This window comes from Hylobates moloch, unplaced genomic scaffold, assembly GCF_009828535.3.
Source record: "Hylobates moloch isolate HMO894 unplaced genomic scaffold, HMol_V3 SCAFFOLD_14, whole genome shotgun sequence".
Lineage (NCBI taxonomy): Eukaryota > Metazoa > Chordata > Mammalia > Primates > Hylobatidae > Hylobates > Hylobates moloch.
The window spans coordinates 84,669,742-84,685,691 of NW_026652289.1; the positions used below are offsets into that span (position 1 = coordinate 84,669,742).

At 44.3% G+C, this 15,950-nt stretch overlaps 1 protein-coding gene across 1 annotated transcript; it reads right to left on the minus strand.

Annotated features, from left to right (window-relative positions):
• Positions 1–10,369: 10,369 nt before the first annotated feature.
• NDN (necdin, MAGE family member) lies at positions 10,370–12,023 on the minus strand. Its single transcript, XM_032175197.2, has one exon. The coding sequence runs from the start codon at positions 11,902–11,904 to the stop codon at positions 10,939–10,941; it is 966 nt and encodes a 321-aa protein (XP_032031088.1). The 5' UTR covers positions 11,905–12,023; the 3' UTR covers positions 10,370–10,938.
• Positions 12,024–15,950: the final 3,927 nt, after the last annotated feature.

Here is a 15,950-nt window from a genome sequence, read left to right on the forward strand (position 1 = left end):
TTGCTTGAGCCCAGGAGGTCCAGACCAGCCTGGGCAACATGGTGAGACTCCACCTTTACAAAAAATACAAAAATTAGCCGGGTGTGACGGTGTGCTTCTATAGTCTCAACTACTTGGGAGGCTGAGATGGGATGATCGCTTGAGCCTAGGAGGTCAAGGCTGCAATGAGCCGTGATCATGCCATTACACTCCAGCCTGGACAACAGACCAAGACTCTGCCTCAAAAAAAAAAAAAAAAAATCACACTATTCTCTGAGTGCTCAAGCCTGAAACCTGAGAATCGGGATCTAATCTTCCATGTCCCTTACCTGTCCATCCTCCATTCCTCAATTGAGCCCCAAATATACCCTCCTTCATCATGTCTACATCATCTTCATCTCTTAGCAGACTCTCAATTTTGATGCTTTCCCTTCTCAATTCATTCTGAATATACTAAGGACGGCAATATTTTAAAAACATAATGTCAATTAGATGAGTCTGCAAGTCGTTAGTGGTTTCCATTTACTCTTTAAATACAATCTGCCTCTTACCATTGCCTGCAGGGCTGCCCTGACACCTTCCTCTCTCTCCTGGTTCTGAGCCTTTCTTTCCCCTTCGCAACCCCAGAAAGTGCCACCATTATTAGTATGATTTCTTGAGCAAATAACAAAACTGGCTTATAAATAACAAGCTGACTTTTTAAAAAATTATACATTTTTCTGAGAGAACTCTAAATGCCAAAGTGGTACAAACTTCAGAGCCAGAAGCCCTAATTCTATTCTCATGACCATTGCCACGAAACGAATGGAAGTTCTAATCTACATGACCTGATGGCCTAGAACTTATTAAGTTCTCATATCTGATCTAAGCACTGCAGCAAGTAGACAGAATTACTCTGCTTGTCATAACCTAATCGGGGCCCACTGATGGTCAGTAATACCCTCAAGTGAGTACCAGACACAGAATGAGAGACGAGAAAAGAATTTTTTGGAGGCTTTACCAGTTAGGGATGCTTTGAGCTGCACAAAGCAAGCAAAAAACCCACAAGACAATAGCTTAAAGAATGGGATTTTATTCTACATGCCAAAAACTATAGATACAAGTAGGTGGCTATTGGTATTTGTCCAGCAGTTTGTAGATTTCAGGCTCAACCTCTCTATGATTCATTCAGCTGTTTTTATACTGTCATCATAGGAGCAACAATAGCTCCTGACTTTCCTACACATTCCCTGAAAGAGAAAAAGGATGTAGGAAGGAAAAGCACAGATAAACCTCTCTGTACATCTCTTGACTGGAACACAGCTGAAAGACCAAGAAGTTAAATATTTAACTTGTGCAGCCTCAACTGTGGAGACAGACAAGAAAAGACAACTGGGTGTCACATGCTGCTCAGCCCATTTATAATGCTATTTCTCATGGTAAAGGCCACCAGAAAATCTAGTTGATTCACACTGGGCCTTCATATATATGTATATATATTATACACATATATGTGCATATATATGTATATATTATACACATATATGTATACATGTGTAATTTATATATACATACATACATGCCTGGATTTATCTTGATCTTCCCTTTGATCTTTGCTAACTCTCTTGTTATCCTTCAATTAATTATCAGCTTAAATTTCACCTTTTCAGAAAATTATTTCTTGGGCTTCCTGCCTTAGTTTGTCTTCTCAACAATTCTCTATCAATTTAACCAAGTCATTTATTTAAATTAAACTTTTTTTGTAGCGATGAGGGGTCTTTCTATGTTGCCCAGGTTGGGCTCGAACTCCTGGCCCCAAGCAATTCTTACATATTGGCCTCCCAAAGCATTGGTATTACAGATGTGAGCCACTCTGCCTGGCCCATTTTTTTCATATATCTTATCCAATCATATAATTTGTATTTGAAGTTTCGTTTGTACCTTTTCATTGTGCTCTATCAATGCAAATTTATAAATAGGCCAGGCGCAGTGGCTCACACCTTTAATCCCAGCACTTTGGGAGGCTAAGGCGGGTGGATCACAAGGTCAGGAGATCGAGACCATCCGGGCTAACATGGTGAAACCTTGTCTCTACTAAAAATACAAAAAATTATCCAGGCGTGGTGGCGGGCACCTGTAGTCCCAGCTACTCGGGAGGCTGAGGCAGGAGAATGGCATGAACCCAGGAGGTGGAGCTTGCAGTGAGCCAAGATGGCGCCACTGCACTCCAGCCTGGGCAACAGAGCGAGACTCCGTCTCAAAAAAAAAAAAAAGTTTATAAATAAACTACTTGAGGCCAAGAGCCGTCTTGTTTAATTCACCAAATTGTACCAGTTCCTAGCACAAGTCAGCCATATAGTTGAAGTTCAAGAAATCTCTATTGAATAAATACATAAACAAACTAATTTATACAGCAAACAGGAATCTTTAAGATTTTTTAGTATAAAGTTGGTGGGCTAATGGAAGAGACATGAAACTGTTTAGATATGGGAAAATATGTAATATAGTTAAGGGCTCCAAACCCTGAGTAGCTGAACCCAAGAATAATTGGGCAAATAAAGAGATAAGGAGGGATGTTTTAGACCCCTCATTAGAAAGCAGACAGCAACAGCAGCAATAAACAAACAAAGGTGTCTGTTTAAAAGAAGGCTATCCTTCAGCATGGCTTCTTCTAAATCTGTTAGCCTTTCATGTAATTCATATGAGCCCTCTTCTTTGTCACATCTTTGAGGAAATTGACTGTATCTTCAGCCAGCATGTTTTTTTTCCTAGCCTCTAGCCAATTCTGAAATTTATTTCCCTTCTCCTTTTTACTCTATTTATTTTGAGAAACTCATTATATAGCTCCATATGCTTGTGTGTGTGGTCACACAGCAGATCCCAGGACACAAAGAGAGCCTCCTCCCAACTTCACCCTTCCACACACCACTTTCACGTTGTTAATTGCTTCTCATCCTATAGAACCAATTTATGCCTCACCTCTCTAGGACAGTCTGATTCGTGTGCACCTGTTTGTGCCTCTTTAGGCCCCACACTTCTTAGGATGGCACTCACTGCGCTGAAATGTAATTATTTTTATTCACCTGCTTCTTTCAATTCAGTGAATGCTCGGCGAGCACAGGACAATGTCTATTCTGTTCACTCTTGCATCCCTAACTCCTAGCCCTGCATTTGCAGCATATTAGGCACTCAGTACGCACTCTGAATGAATGCATAAAATAGCATGTAGTAATTTATACAACTATAGCAGGGTCCAAGGATGCCAATTTCAATTCACTCTTGCTAGTACAGGATATTCATTTTTATTGTATCTTTGATCAATTCATATACACAAAGTATCTTTACTTAATCAGTGAGATTGTATTTGTTTTTCATTTTCTCATTTGATGTTTGTGTTTACTATTAAGGCACTGACCTCTCTGTGTCCTTGGCCCATTTATCTAGTAATAGGTTGTTTCTTTTTTTCTTTTGTATACTTTAAGTTCTAGGGCACATGGGCACAACGTGCAGGTTTGTTACATAGGTATACATGTGCCATGTTGGTTTGCTGCACCCATCAACTCATCATTTACATTAGGTATTTCTCCTAATGCCATCACTCCACCAGCCTCCCACCCCTCGACAGGCCTCGGTGTGTGATGTTCCCTGCCCTGCGTCCATGTGTTCTCATTCTTCAGCTCCCACCTATGAGTGAGAACATGCGGTGTTTGGTTTTCTATCTTTGTGATAGTTTGCTTGGAATGATGGTTTCCAGGCCGGGCACAGTGGCTCACGCCTGTAATCCCAGAACTTTGGAGGCCAAAGCGTGTGGATCACGAGGTCAGGAGATTGAGACCATCCTGGCTAACACTGTGAAACCCTGTCTTTACTAAAAATACAAAAAATTAGCCAGGCGTGGTTGTGGGCGCCTGTAGTCCCAGCTACTAGGAAGCTGAGGCAGGAGAATGGCATGAACTCGGGAGGCAGAGCGTGCAGTGAGCCTAGATCGCGCCACTGCAATCCAGGCTGGGCAACAGAGCAAGACTCCATCTCAAAGAAAAAAAAAAAAGACAGTGGGGTCTTCTAGATATACAGTCATGTCATCTGCAAACAGGGACAATTTGACTTCCTCTTTTCCTAATTGAATACCCTTTATTTCTTTCTCCTGCCTGATTGCCCTGGCCAGAACTCCAACAATATATTGAATAGGAGTGGTGAGAGAGGGCATCCCTGTCTTGTGCCAGTTTTCAAAGGGAATGTTTCCAGTTTTTGCCCATTCAGTATGATATTAGCTGTGGGTTTGTCATAAATAGCTCTTGTTATTTTGAGATACGTCCCATCAGTACCTAACTTATTGAGAGTTTTTAGCATGAAGGGCTGTTGAATTTTGTCAAAGGCCTTTTCTGCATCTATTGAGATAATCATGTGTTTTTTGTCAGCCCAAAATCTCCTTAAGCTGATAAGTAACTTCAGCAAAGTCTCAGGATACAAAATCAATGTGCAAAAATCACAAGCATTCTTATACACCAATAACAGACAAACAGAGAGCCAAATCATGAGTGAACTCCCATTCACAATTGCTTCAAAGAGAATAAAATACCTAGGAATCCAACTTATAAGGGATGTGAAGGACCTCTTCAAGGAGAACTACAAACCACTGCTCAATGAAATAAAAGAGGATACAAACAAATGGAAGAACATTCCATGCTCATGGATAGGAAGAATCGATATCGTGAAAATGGTCATACTGCCCAGGGTAATTTATAGATTCAATGCCATCCCGATCAAGCTACCAATGACTTTCTTCACAGAACTGGAAAAAACTACTTTAAAGTTCATATGGAACCAAAAAAGAGCCCTCATTGCCAAGTCAATCCTAAGCCAAAAGAACAAAGTTGGAGGCATCACACTACCTGACTTCAAACTATACTACAAGGCAGCAGTAACCAAAACAGCATGGTACTAGTATGAAAACAGAGATATAGACCAATGGAACAGAACAGAGCCCTCAGAAATAATACCACGATCTACAACCATCTGATCTTTGATAAACCTGACAAAAACAAGAAATGGGGAAAGGATTCCCTATTTAATAAGTGGTGCTGGGAAAACTGGCTAGCCATATGTAGAAAGCTGAAACTGGATCCCTTCCTTACACCTTACACAAAAATTAATTCAAGATGGATTAAGACTTAAATGTTAGACCTAAAACCATAAAAACCCTAGAAGAAAACCTAGGCAACACCATTCAGGACATAGGCATGGGAAAAGACTTCATGTCTAAAACACCAAAAGCAATGGCAACAAAAGCCAAAATTGACAAATGGGATGTAGTTAAACTAAAGAGCTTCTGCACTGCAAAAAAACTACCATCAGAGTGAACAGGCAACCTACAGAATGGGTGAAAATTTTTGCAATCTACTCACCTGACAAAGGGCTAATATCCAGAATCTGCAAAGAACTCAAACAAATTTACAAGAAAAAACGAACAACCCCATCAAAAAGTGGGTGAAGGATATGATCAGACACTTCTCAAAAGAAGACATTTATGCAGCCAAAAGACACATGAAAAAATGCTCATCATCACTGGCCATCAGAGAAATGCAAATCAAATCACAATGAGATACCATCTCACACCAGTTAGAATGGTGATCGTTAAAAAGTCAGGAAACAACAGGTGCTGGAGAGGATGTGGAGAAATAGGAACACTTTTACACTGTTAGTGGGACTGTAAACTAGTTCAACCATTGTGGAAGACAGTGTGGTGATTCCTCAGAGATCTAGAACTAGAAATACCATTTGACCCAGCCATCCCATTACTGGGTATATACTCAAAGGATTATAAGTCATGCTGCTATAAAGACACATGCACACGTATGTTTATTGCGGCACTATTCACAATAGCAAAGACTTGGAACCAACTCAAATGTCCATCAATGATAGACTGGATTAAGAAAATGTGGCACATATACACCATGGAATACTATGCAGCCATAAAAAATGATGAGTTCATGTCCTTTGTAGGGACATCGATGAAGCTGGAAACCATCATTCTCAGCAAACTATTGCAAGGACAAAAAACCAAACACCGCATGTTCTCACTCATAGGTGGGAATTGAACAATGAGAACACTTGGACACAGGAAGGGGAACATCACACACCGGGGCCTGTTGTGGGGTGGGGGGAGTGGGGAGGGATAGCATTAGGAGATATACCTACTGTAAATGATGAGTTAATGGGTGCAGCACACCAACATGACACATGTATACATATGTAACAAACCTGCACGTTGTGCACATGTACCCTAGAACTTAAAGTATAATAAAAAATAAATATATATATATAAAAAGAACGATGGCTTCCAGCTTCACCCACGCTCATCATCACTGGTCATCAGAGAAATGCAAATCAAAACCACAACGAGATACCATCTCAAGCCAGCCAGGCACGGTGGCTCACGCCTGTAATCCCAGCCCTTTGGGATGCCAAGGCGGGCAGATCAAGAGGTCAGGAGATCGAGACCATCCTGGCTAACATGGTGAAACCCCGTCTCTACTAGAAATACAAAAAATTAGCCGGGTGTGGTGGCGGGCGCCTGTGGTCCCAGCTACTGGGGAGGTTGAGGCAGGAGAATGGCATGAAACCAGGAGGCGGAGCTGGCAGTGAGCTGAGATCACACCACTGCACTCCAGCCTGGGCGACAGAGCGAGACCCTGTCTCAAAAATAAAAAAAGAAAGGAAAGAGATACCATCTCACGCCAGTTAGAATGGCGATCATTAAAAAGTCAGGAAATAAGTTGTTTCTTTGTACTATTTTTCCTTTTTAAAAAAATTACTAGATATTGGGTTATTTTGTTAGAGTGCTTGTAGCAATGATTTTTGAAACAAGTTTTTGCTTCCATTGTTTTTCTGCCTTCTGTTTTTTTCTTTCACTAATTTCAACTTATCTACTTTGCTTTTTTTTTTTTTTTTTTTTTTTTTGGAGATGGTGTCTTGCTCTGTCATCCAGGCTAGAGTTTAGTGGCATGATCTTGTCTCACTGCAAGCTCTGCCTCCCGGGTTTGAGGGATTCTCCTGCCTTAGCCTCCTGAGTAGCTGGTACTACAGGCACGTGCCACCACGCCCAGCTAATTTTTGTGTTTTTAGTAGAGACAGGGTTTCACCATGTTGTCCAGCCTGGTCTTGAACTTCTGACCTCAAGTGATCCGCCCATCTTGGCCTCCCAAAGTGGTGAGATTACAGACACGAGCCATTGCGCCTGTCCTACATTACCTCTATTTTATTATTATTATTATTATTATTATTTATTTTTTGAGATGGAGTCTGGCTCTGTTGCCCAGGTTGGAGTGCAGTGGCACAATCTCAGCTCACTGCAAGCTCTGCCTCCCGGGTTCACACCATTCTCCTGCCTCACCCTCCTGAGTAGCTGGGACTACAGGCACCCGCAACCACGTCAGGGTAATTTTTTTGTATTTTCAGTAGAGACGGGGTTTCACCATGTTAGCCAGAATGGTCTCATCTCCTGACCTTGTGATCCACCTGCCTTGGCCTCCCAAAGTGCTGGGATTATAGGCGTGAGCCACCGTGCCCTTTAAATTGGCTAATTTTTGTCGGCCACATATGGTTTTGTTTTCTTGTGTGGATGGGTAGGTCTTTTCTAATATGTTGAGTTACTTAACTTATATAACAAATATGTATCAAGTGCATCCCTTATGCCCCATCCTTACGTCAAGTATCAAGCAAATAATGAACAGGATAGAGAAAATGCTAACCCTTAAGTATGTAACAATCCAGGAGGAGAGAAATAAAAGGCACATAATTATAAACAGCAGGTGTATTTTGGGTGCGTTTAGAACACGGCTGCGCTTAGAGGTTAGGGAGAGTGTTCTCCCAGGAAATAGTGTTCACGAGTTAGTCAGGTAAGACTCAAGTTGGAGAAAGACATAAAACGGTTTTCAAGCACAGGAAATATTTAACTGCATAAGAAGTTCACTTAAAACATTTCTATTTAATAATGATACTGCTTAAAGTTATTTCCTCGCAGGACAACTTACACTAGGTGTCTTCATATTTTATATTAAATTTACAAAGATCCCTTTTCTCTTCATGTCTTTCATAAAATGAAATTAACAAATCGAAATATGTTTGCAGGTGTTTGTGAAGAAATGAGGTTCCAGTTGGCAGGTAAAAGTTCACATGTTATGGGGATTTAGGAAAGCCTCTCCCACCCACAGCAGTCTGGGCTTCAGCACACTGTCATGTTGGACTGCAACATTGAGGACCTGCTGACCCCTTCCAGATTGACCTTGTAGGTGAATCTTTTGGTAAATATTTGACAAACTCTCCAGTCTTTCTATTTAGAGCCCAGCATGAAAACCCAAGAGAGCTGCTGGGTGCTCTCTCCCCATGCCCCAAGCTGCTGTCTCTGCAGGATCAGGTGTCATGAAGTAAACTCATTTCATATCTGGAAGCCTCTTTCTCTAGGTCTGGCTGCCTCCTAGGCAGCATCAGGGACGAGTCGCTCTGCCCCATGCCTTACTCCTTTCTCACATTCTGTTTCTCCTGCAAGGGCTAGGTCCTCTATGGCCTGGCCAGGGTGCCTGTGTGAGTGAGCTTGGGACAGCTTTGGAAAGGGTGGTTCTCCCTGCCTCTGACAGCAGAGAGGAAAGTGGACACAACACAAGGAGTTAAACGGGGATGTAAGGGGACTGTTTGCCTGGTGATTTCTGGGCTTGACTGCAAGAAGTGCACAGGGGTTACAGCTCTTGCAAGGCATCAGTCCAGCAGTGAGGGAAGTATTAAGGCATTAGAGAAGATGACCAGCACCATGTGTGGCAGGGACAACAGCCCATAGTCCTACTCCAGAAATGAAACATCCTGGATATCCCCACAATTTTAAATGATAAGGGGCAGATTTATTTTGATTCTGGAGAAACTTTTTGATGGGCTGTGGGGAGGCAAGATTTCTCAACAATCCTAACACTTCTGAACAGGTGAGACACTCACATTGGTTTTGTGTAAGAGGTGCCATCAAAGCCAGGTCACCCCTGCCTGGGTGATTGCAGAAACGTCCCCCTTTCCCCGCAGAACCCCCTTGAAAGACTTCACGGGAAGCTTGTAAACTGGGATGGATTTCATCTCAGCATGAACAGGGGCTTCCTAAGCATTTCCAGCACCTGCCCCCTCCTGTTAAGTAATGCCAGTAAGTGTGGGGAATTCCAAATTATAATTCCCTCACCCTAATAGGACTCCCAGTTTACTTCTTTGGGGTGTTATGTGACATGTGTCCTCTTCATTATCCATCTTCCACAGAAAAGTTTCTGGCTTTGGCCAAATGGTCTTTCCCACTCTTTTGTAGTTTAAAGGACTTCTGGTCTTATTAAAGCCCCCTTTCTCCCTGCTACCCCTTGCAGGACTAAAAATTCACAATGAGATTTTTCTTCAGGCATTGCCCCTAAAGCCCACCCGCAGCCCATCCCATCCTCTGAGGATTACCTAGTGGCTCACCGCAACTAAAGGGCTGCGAGGCCACAGACATCCTGATGGACAACCCACCTCTCTCTCTCAGGTGTCTTGTGTATTTGTCAGAGAAGGCACCTTCACCTCCAACCCTCAGGAAAGATTGTTTCAACTCCCAGCTTCACTGCTAAACAGGAATATCACTTTGTTAGGTTAATTAATCTCTCCAAAAGTAAGTTTAATTTGCACAATCAGAACGATATTGCTTTCTCCAAAATATCATGAGAATTAGAAAAATAAAATTCCTAGCCTTTTTGTATGTGTGGCCCATGAACCCATGTGAGTGTAGGCTCCCACATAAAATTTAAAAATAAATTTAAAAATAAATAACCTAAAAGCCACAGGGTATAGGGGAGTTGTAGGCAGGTGGAGATTAACGTGGGCTCTGGATTCATTCTGAGTTCAAGTCCTAGCTCCTTATTAATCTTTATGAGCTATGGGAAGTTCATTACCTATATTATTCCTTTGTTTCCTCCATGGTGCAGAGGCAGTAGGTGCCTGCCCGACAGGCCTGTTGTGAGGATTAGATAAAAGGAGAAAAATACACGTTAGGGCTTAGTACAACGTCTCACTATTTTATATTATAAATATGTTATATATCTATTAATAGATGCCACATCTATTAATTATGATAAAATGTAGAAACTTAAGGAAACTATTTTTGTTTTTTATTCCCATATGATGTGATTATAGACAATCTGTTTTGTTTTGTATACTTGTTTTTGAAATAATCATGAGTTACATTTAAGGACAATAAAACTATAAACTTCACAAATTTAGGAGTAATCATGAGCAGCGATTTTTCCCACCCTATTAGGGGAAATAGTTATATCTGTATATACTGTAAAATAGAGAATTGTCTCATTCCCAACCACACTGCTTTGTTAAAATGATAAAGTACACTTTTCCAAAATGATTGTATCACAAGAATCTTTAATGTTTACTTTAAAGTCGACTCACGGTGGGGTTGTATATGTGTTTAGTAAAGTGTGCCAAGTGCTCACATTGAGACCAGTCCAGTTCAAATTAGTTTACTCCACGAGGGTGTTTTCTGTGCCCAGCAAGGTCATGAAGGGCCTTGGCTTTTCTTGGTTAGGCCGGCTTTGCTGGTGACTTCTTCCAAACTCTGCAGGAGCAGTCTACCCCAACACACATCATCAGTCCCATATAAAAGAATAAGATGGAAACTTTCTCAATGTATTTCATCAGTTTAGCACATCTCTGGTACAAAAATCCAAGAAAGGTAGCACAAAAGCGAAAGCACCAACCAAGCTTACATATAAACAAACATGCATACATCCTAAATACTACACAATAGTACCCAAATGAATACAACATTGCATTAAAGGTATAAAAGCACTGTACTGAAAACATAAAAGTTACACGTGAATACTGCACTGTAAATCCTGAATACTATAATGACCCGCCCCCACCCATCCACAGCCCTGGTGAGGGTCAGAAACCATCTGCCTCCAGACTTTGCTAGTCCTCGGAGACACTGCTGCGAGGGTAGTGGGCAGTGGGATTAGCCTCCCGCAGAGCTCTGGCCTCCTCCAGAGCTTCTCTGTATCGGGAGGGCCAGGCCTGGGGGTCTTTCTTAAAGACCCTGGCCAGGAATTCCATGATTTGCATCTTGGTGATTTCGCGGCTGGCCCGGGAGCCCCAGAAGAACTCGTATTCGGGCGGCTCCACGTATGGGACGCGCTGGTACTTCAGGTAATTCATTTGGACGAACTCCTCAGTGATGAGCTTCCGCACGTCCCCGAAGGTGGAGTGCTTCTTCCAGGGCCGCAGCCCCAGGATGCGCAGCACGTTCCAGACGGCGCTCTCTCTGGCGCCGCGGCCCTTCACGTAGATGAGGCTCAGGATCATGAGCAGGAGGCCTGTCATGGGCATGCGGTTGCTCAGCGCCACCCTGTCCAGCTCCTCGGGCTCCAGCGCTTTGACCAGCGCAAACTCCATAGTGTGCAGGCTGGTTAGCCTCAGGTGCAGCCCGAACACTCGGGCGAGGATGAGGCTGGTGCGCCGGAGGATGCTCCTGCACCACTTCTTGTAGCTGCCGATGACATCTTTCACCATGTCTGGAAACCAGATGATCATCTTCTTCTGGTCCTTGACCAGCACGTACCACATGAGCTCGTGCGCCTTCTGCACCAGCTGCGCCGGGGCTGGCGGTGCCGGGCCCGGCTGGGCCGAGCTCGGGGCCTGGTGGGCGCGGCCCTCCTCCGCAGCCTGCTGCAGGGCCTTCGGGTCGCCCTCGTCGTTCGGGGCCTGGGGAGGCGGCGCGGCCTGCGGGGCGGCCGTCGGGCCTAGAGGAGGGCTCTGCGGCTCTGCCAGGGTCGCGGACGGAGGAACCCCCTCCGGAACCCCAGGGCTGCTGTGCACCTCGGAGTTGGGGGCCTCGGCTGCAAAGTTAGGGTCGCTCAGATCCTTACTTTGTTCTGACATGTCTGCGTCGTCTGGCAAGGGCAGGGCCTCTGCGTCCAGGAGCTCTTCGAGTCTGCGCTCCCTCCGCGGATTCCTAGAGAGGAAGTGCGCGTTGCTGCGCGCGGCGCCTTCCGCAGCGGCGGGCAGGGCGGGGCGGCGGCGGGACGCGGCACTGCGCCTGCGCGACCGCGGCCTTGGCCGGCGGCTGGGGGCGGGCAGGGCAGCGCGGGGCCCCGACGGGGAGGGTCCATGGCGAGGCTTCACCTGCTGGGAGAGCGATCTCGGGGTTTCCTATTTGGACTGAGAAGATCTAGGGCAGGAGAGGAGTGAGATGGATGCGTACTGGAGAAGGGACCAGTTTAGGGGAAAGATAAGTTTTTGGGATGTTGGGGTCAAGCTTCTTGGGAAACGCTTACCTGGGTATATCCAGAATTAAGTTAAATGTGAGAGTCCCAGAGAAAGGTCTGGGCGGCTTTGTAAACTTGAGCTTTATGCGAACGAGTGAGAGGAACAGTCGGGCTTGTCCAAGAAAATGTGTAAACTGTAAAGTGGATGTCTGAGGTTGGAATCCTGAGAAATTCCAATAAAAAATGATCGACTCCCTCCCTACCGAATCAGAGGGGTTATAAGAAAAGGAGAAATGCAGTGTGTCGTTAACGTAATTTTCTGTCAACCCATGTGAACTATGAACTTTTCAAGTAGGCAGCGGACTTAGAGCATCATTAATGCTTTAACGGCCATAAATTTGGGTTTTACACTTCCTTTGGGTAACTTTGATTCCATTTTATTTTTTTCCATACTTAGTCCATAGCAGAAGGATTGCTATATCTTTTAGCACAAACTTGTATGATAATGTCTTTTCCCTCTGCCCAGCACCCTCATTCTTCAATTCACCTTCTCTCAGGACCCTCTCTGAAGCTACTGAGTCCTCCACGTTGGAAGCCACACCCAAGTCCTTCCTGAGATTAAAAAAAAATAGGTCCCATGGGTAATATCTGGTAGTGTCTCTGAGATGACCAAAGGGTAGCAGGGGCAACATGGGTAACCCTGTTTTCCAAGTATAGAAAACAGATTCCCAGTGGGCAAAGACAAAACTGTTACTCCTTACACGCTCTCCATGAAAAAAAGGGTCATTGCTGGAGCCTCTGAAACCAGGGACCTTGATGCTGCTTCAGCATCCTTGGTCTGGGCCGATGTGGTCCTTCAGCTCTTCCCGGGTTTCTTCTCATCAGCAGCTTCTTAAATATGCTGTATTGAGTCTAGTTATTGTCACTCGAAGCCAAAAGCATATTTAAAAATTGTCTTGACAAGTCTAGAGTCTTCACTGTGCGTATGTATCTTTTCCCACTTTATTTTTCCTCAAGCGGATTGATGTTGAAGGGTTTTCTGTGCTTTCTCTCTTTGGGTTTGCATGCACATAACACTTTTGGCAGAGCCATTACCACACCAGTCCCTGCAACAGGACTCTTTAGCTTCCCACTTCACCAGGGTAATTCCTAGATATCAGTCTTAGTTGGAATTATTTCAACACTTTTCTCCTCCTCCTCATCCTCCTCCACCTCCTCCTTCTCCTCTCCATCTACTTCTCCTTCTTCTCCTTCCTCTATTTATGGAGATCTACCATTTTCTTGGGAACACCTTACAGAAATATGCTAATTATATTCATTGTTTTAAAGAATGTCTCTTGAACAGACTTATTACCCCCATGCTTCATAAATATAATCCTCATTTATTGCATTTAAATCTCCATTAATATTCTTCTTTATTTTGTTTGGGTACGTATTATTTTCTAACTATTTAAATAAAATATTTAGACCAGGTGCAGTGGTTCACACCTGTAATCCCAGTACTTTGGGAAGGCAAGGTGGGCAGATCACCTGAGGTCAGGAGATCAAGACCAGCCTGGTCAAAATGGCAAAACCCCGTCTCTACTAAAAATACAAAAATTAGCCGGGTGTGGTGGCGGGCGCCCTTAATCCCAGCTACTTGGGAGGCTGAGGCAGGAGACTCGCTTGAACCTGGGAGGTGGAGTTTGCAGTCAGCTGAGAGCATGCCACTGCACTCCTGCCTGGGCAACAGAGCCAGAGTGTCTCAAACATTAAGTAAATAAAGAAATAAAATATTTAGTTCATTTGACTTTTTTTAATAATAAAAGTGTTTGAACCAACTATTTGAATCTCAACTTGGCTTTGGCCATAGGCTATGGTTTTTAACATTGTGATCTCATTAAAACTACATTCTCACATTTCACCCTCCGAGATATAATGGATTCTTGAAATTAAAGTGCAAGCTTGGGGCATGACAGCAATAAAAGGTGGCTCTGCTGAAGTGAGTATCAGCGCTCTGGCCAGAGAGCTGCTTGGACTTCAGTTGCTGCCTGGGCAGGACTGGATAATTGAGCTTCTACCTGGACTTCATTCTAGTGAAGTTGCCAGCATCAAGCAGACTGTGCAGAAGGCCTCTCCTGCAGCACACAGCACACTACACTTCTGACAGAAGGGTTGTCCAATGCTGTACCAGGGCCTGTCTATTAAGACCACCCTGAGAGATTACACTTGGAAGGCTTAAAGCCTTGGGTCTGATGCACAAGTCTGAAATGAAGCACAGGCTAGACCTGGAGCCCAACTGTACACCTGCTAAAATGATATCATCTTCTTCCTGAGGAATGAAGAGGTTCAATTCCCCCCCCAAAATCAAATTATTGGGAGTAGAAGTTTGGGTAGGTGTGGTAGTGGGACAAAATAAAGCCTGGGATAGCCTGTAGGTGGGGAAAGCACGCACGCGCACGTGCAATGGGATAGATGGGTCAGTAGCTTGATGGCTGCCTAATAGGGTGTGTGCCCATGAACCAGAGATTCCGACCTTCAGAGTGATAATAAAAAGGACCAAAGACACTGTGAGAAATGAGACGAAGCTAGTACTTGGGAGGCATCCACAACTACCTTGACCCGAGGCTCAAGACCTGGGGCGGAGCTCTAATGCTGTCCTGAGGGTCATGGGGATAATAAATCTTGCTGGGTGTCTCCAGGGGGGCCCCTATTTGAGATGGGCAATAAGTCCTCTCAGGGCCAGCAGCTTAGTAGAAAAGTGTGAAGACTACAAAAATATATCTCAACTACTCATTAAATCAAAATTCTGTAAATAGAAGTTCTGTGAATAGACACAGAAAATATATGGAGAAGCTGTAACTTAAAATATTCTGGAGCAGACAGTTTTGCTGGTGGGTTACTTCGAACTCTGTAATGTGGAACAGATTACACAGCTGTGGAATAGGCTGTTCTTGGCAGACCCAGGAACAGGAGGAGAGGCCAGTCCCAGCCTTGGTTTCCATAGTGAACGGAGGAAGGGGGGGTCACCCCAGAGCCTCTAGTGGGCAGTGCGCATGCTCGCAGTGCAGGGGCCCAGAGGCCCTGGATGAAACGTGAATCCTCTGGCTCTTCCCTGTCCACATAGGCAGCAACCTCCACCTTGGAGCCCCTAAACGGGCCCCAAATGCCTTTCAGGCCAAGGATCTTAAACAGAATTCACTTTAATGTTTTCAGCAAATATTGAGCAATATCTGTCATGTGCCTGAAATATTTGCATTTCAGAAAAGTAGCTCAGTCTGAGGGAAAAACCCATGGCAGCTGGGCCCCTTTTTTTGTTAGAAAACATTAAGAAGTGAGGACAGGCAGTGCTGCTTTCCAAAGTTGGGAGGGTGTAGGGAGGGACTGGACCCTGGCCCCTCATCCCCAGCCTCCCTAGGGGGCCACTGCTCTTGCTCATCCATTCAAGGTCCATCGCATGCACTGAAATGGGAGAACTTTCAGTCCGGCCCAGCCCCAAGGAGCAGCTCTCTCAGAAAGTTAAGGAGTCTAGGCTGTCTTCTGAAAGGTTACCTGGATACAGAGTAAGATTGGAGTTTGGGGCAGGTGGACAAGCAGAGGCAGGGAGTCTCATTAGGGGTCCCTTCCCAGGAATCCATGTGAGAATGGGTGATGGCTTGCATTTACTTCATCTTCATTCACCAACTGTTTACTAACATTACATTTCAGGCCTTGTGCCTGGGGATACAATGAGAAGAGACA

What these genes read in the sequence shown, in the direction of transcription:
- NDN (XM_032175197.2), bottom strand. Translation starts at nt 11,904, where the DNA reads ATGTCAGAACAAAGTAAGGATCTGAGCGACCCTAACTTTGCAGCCGAG.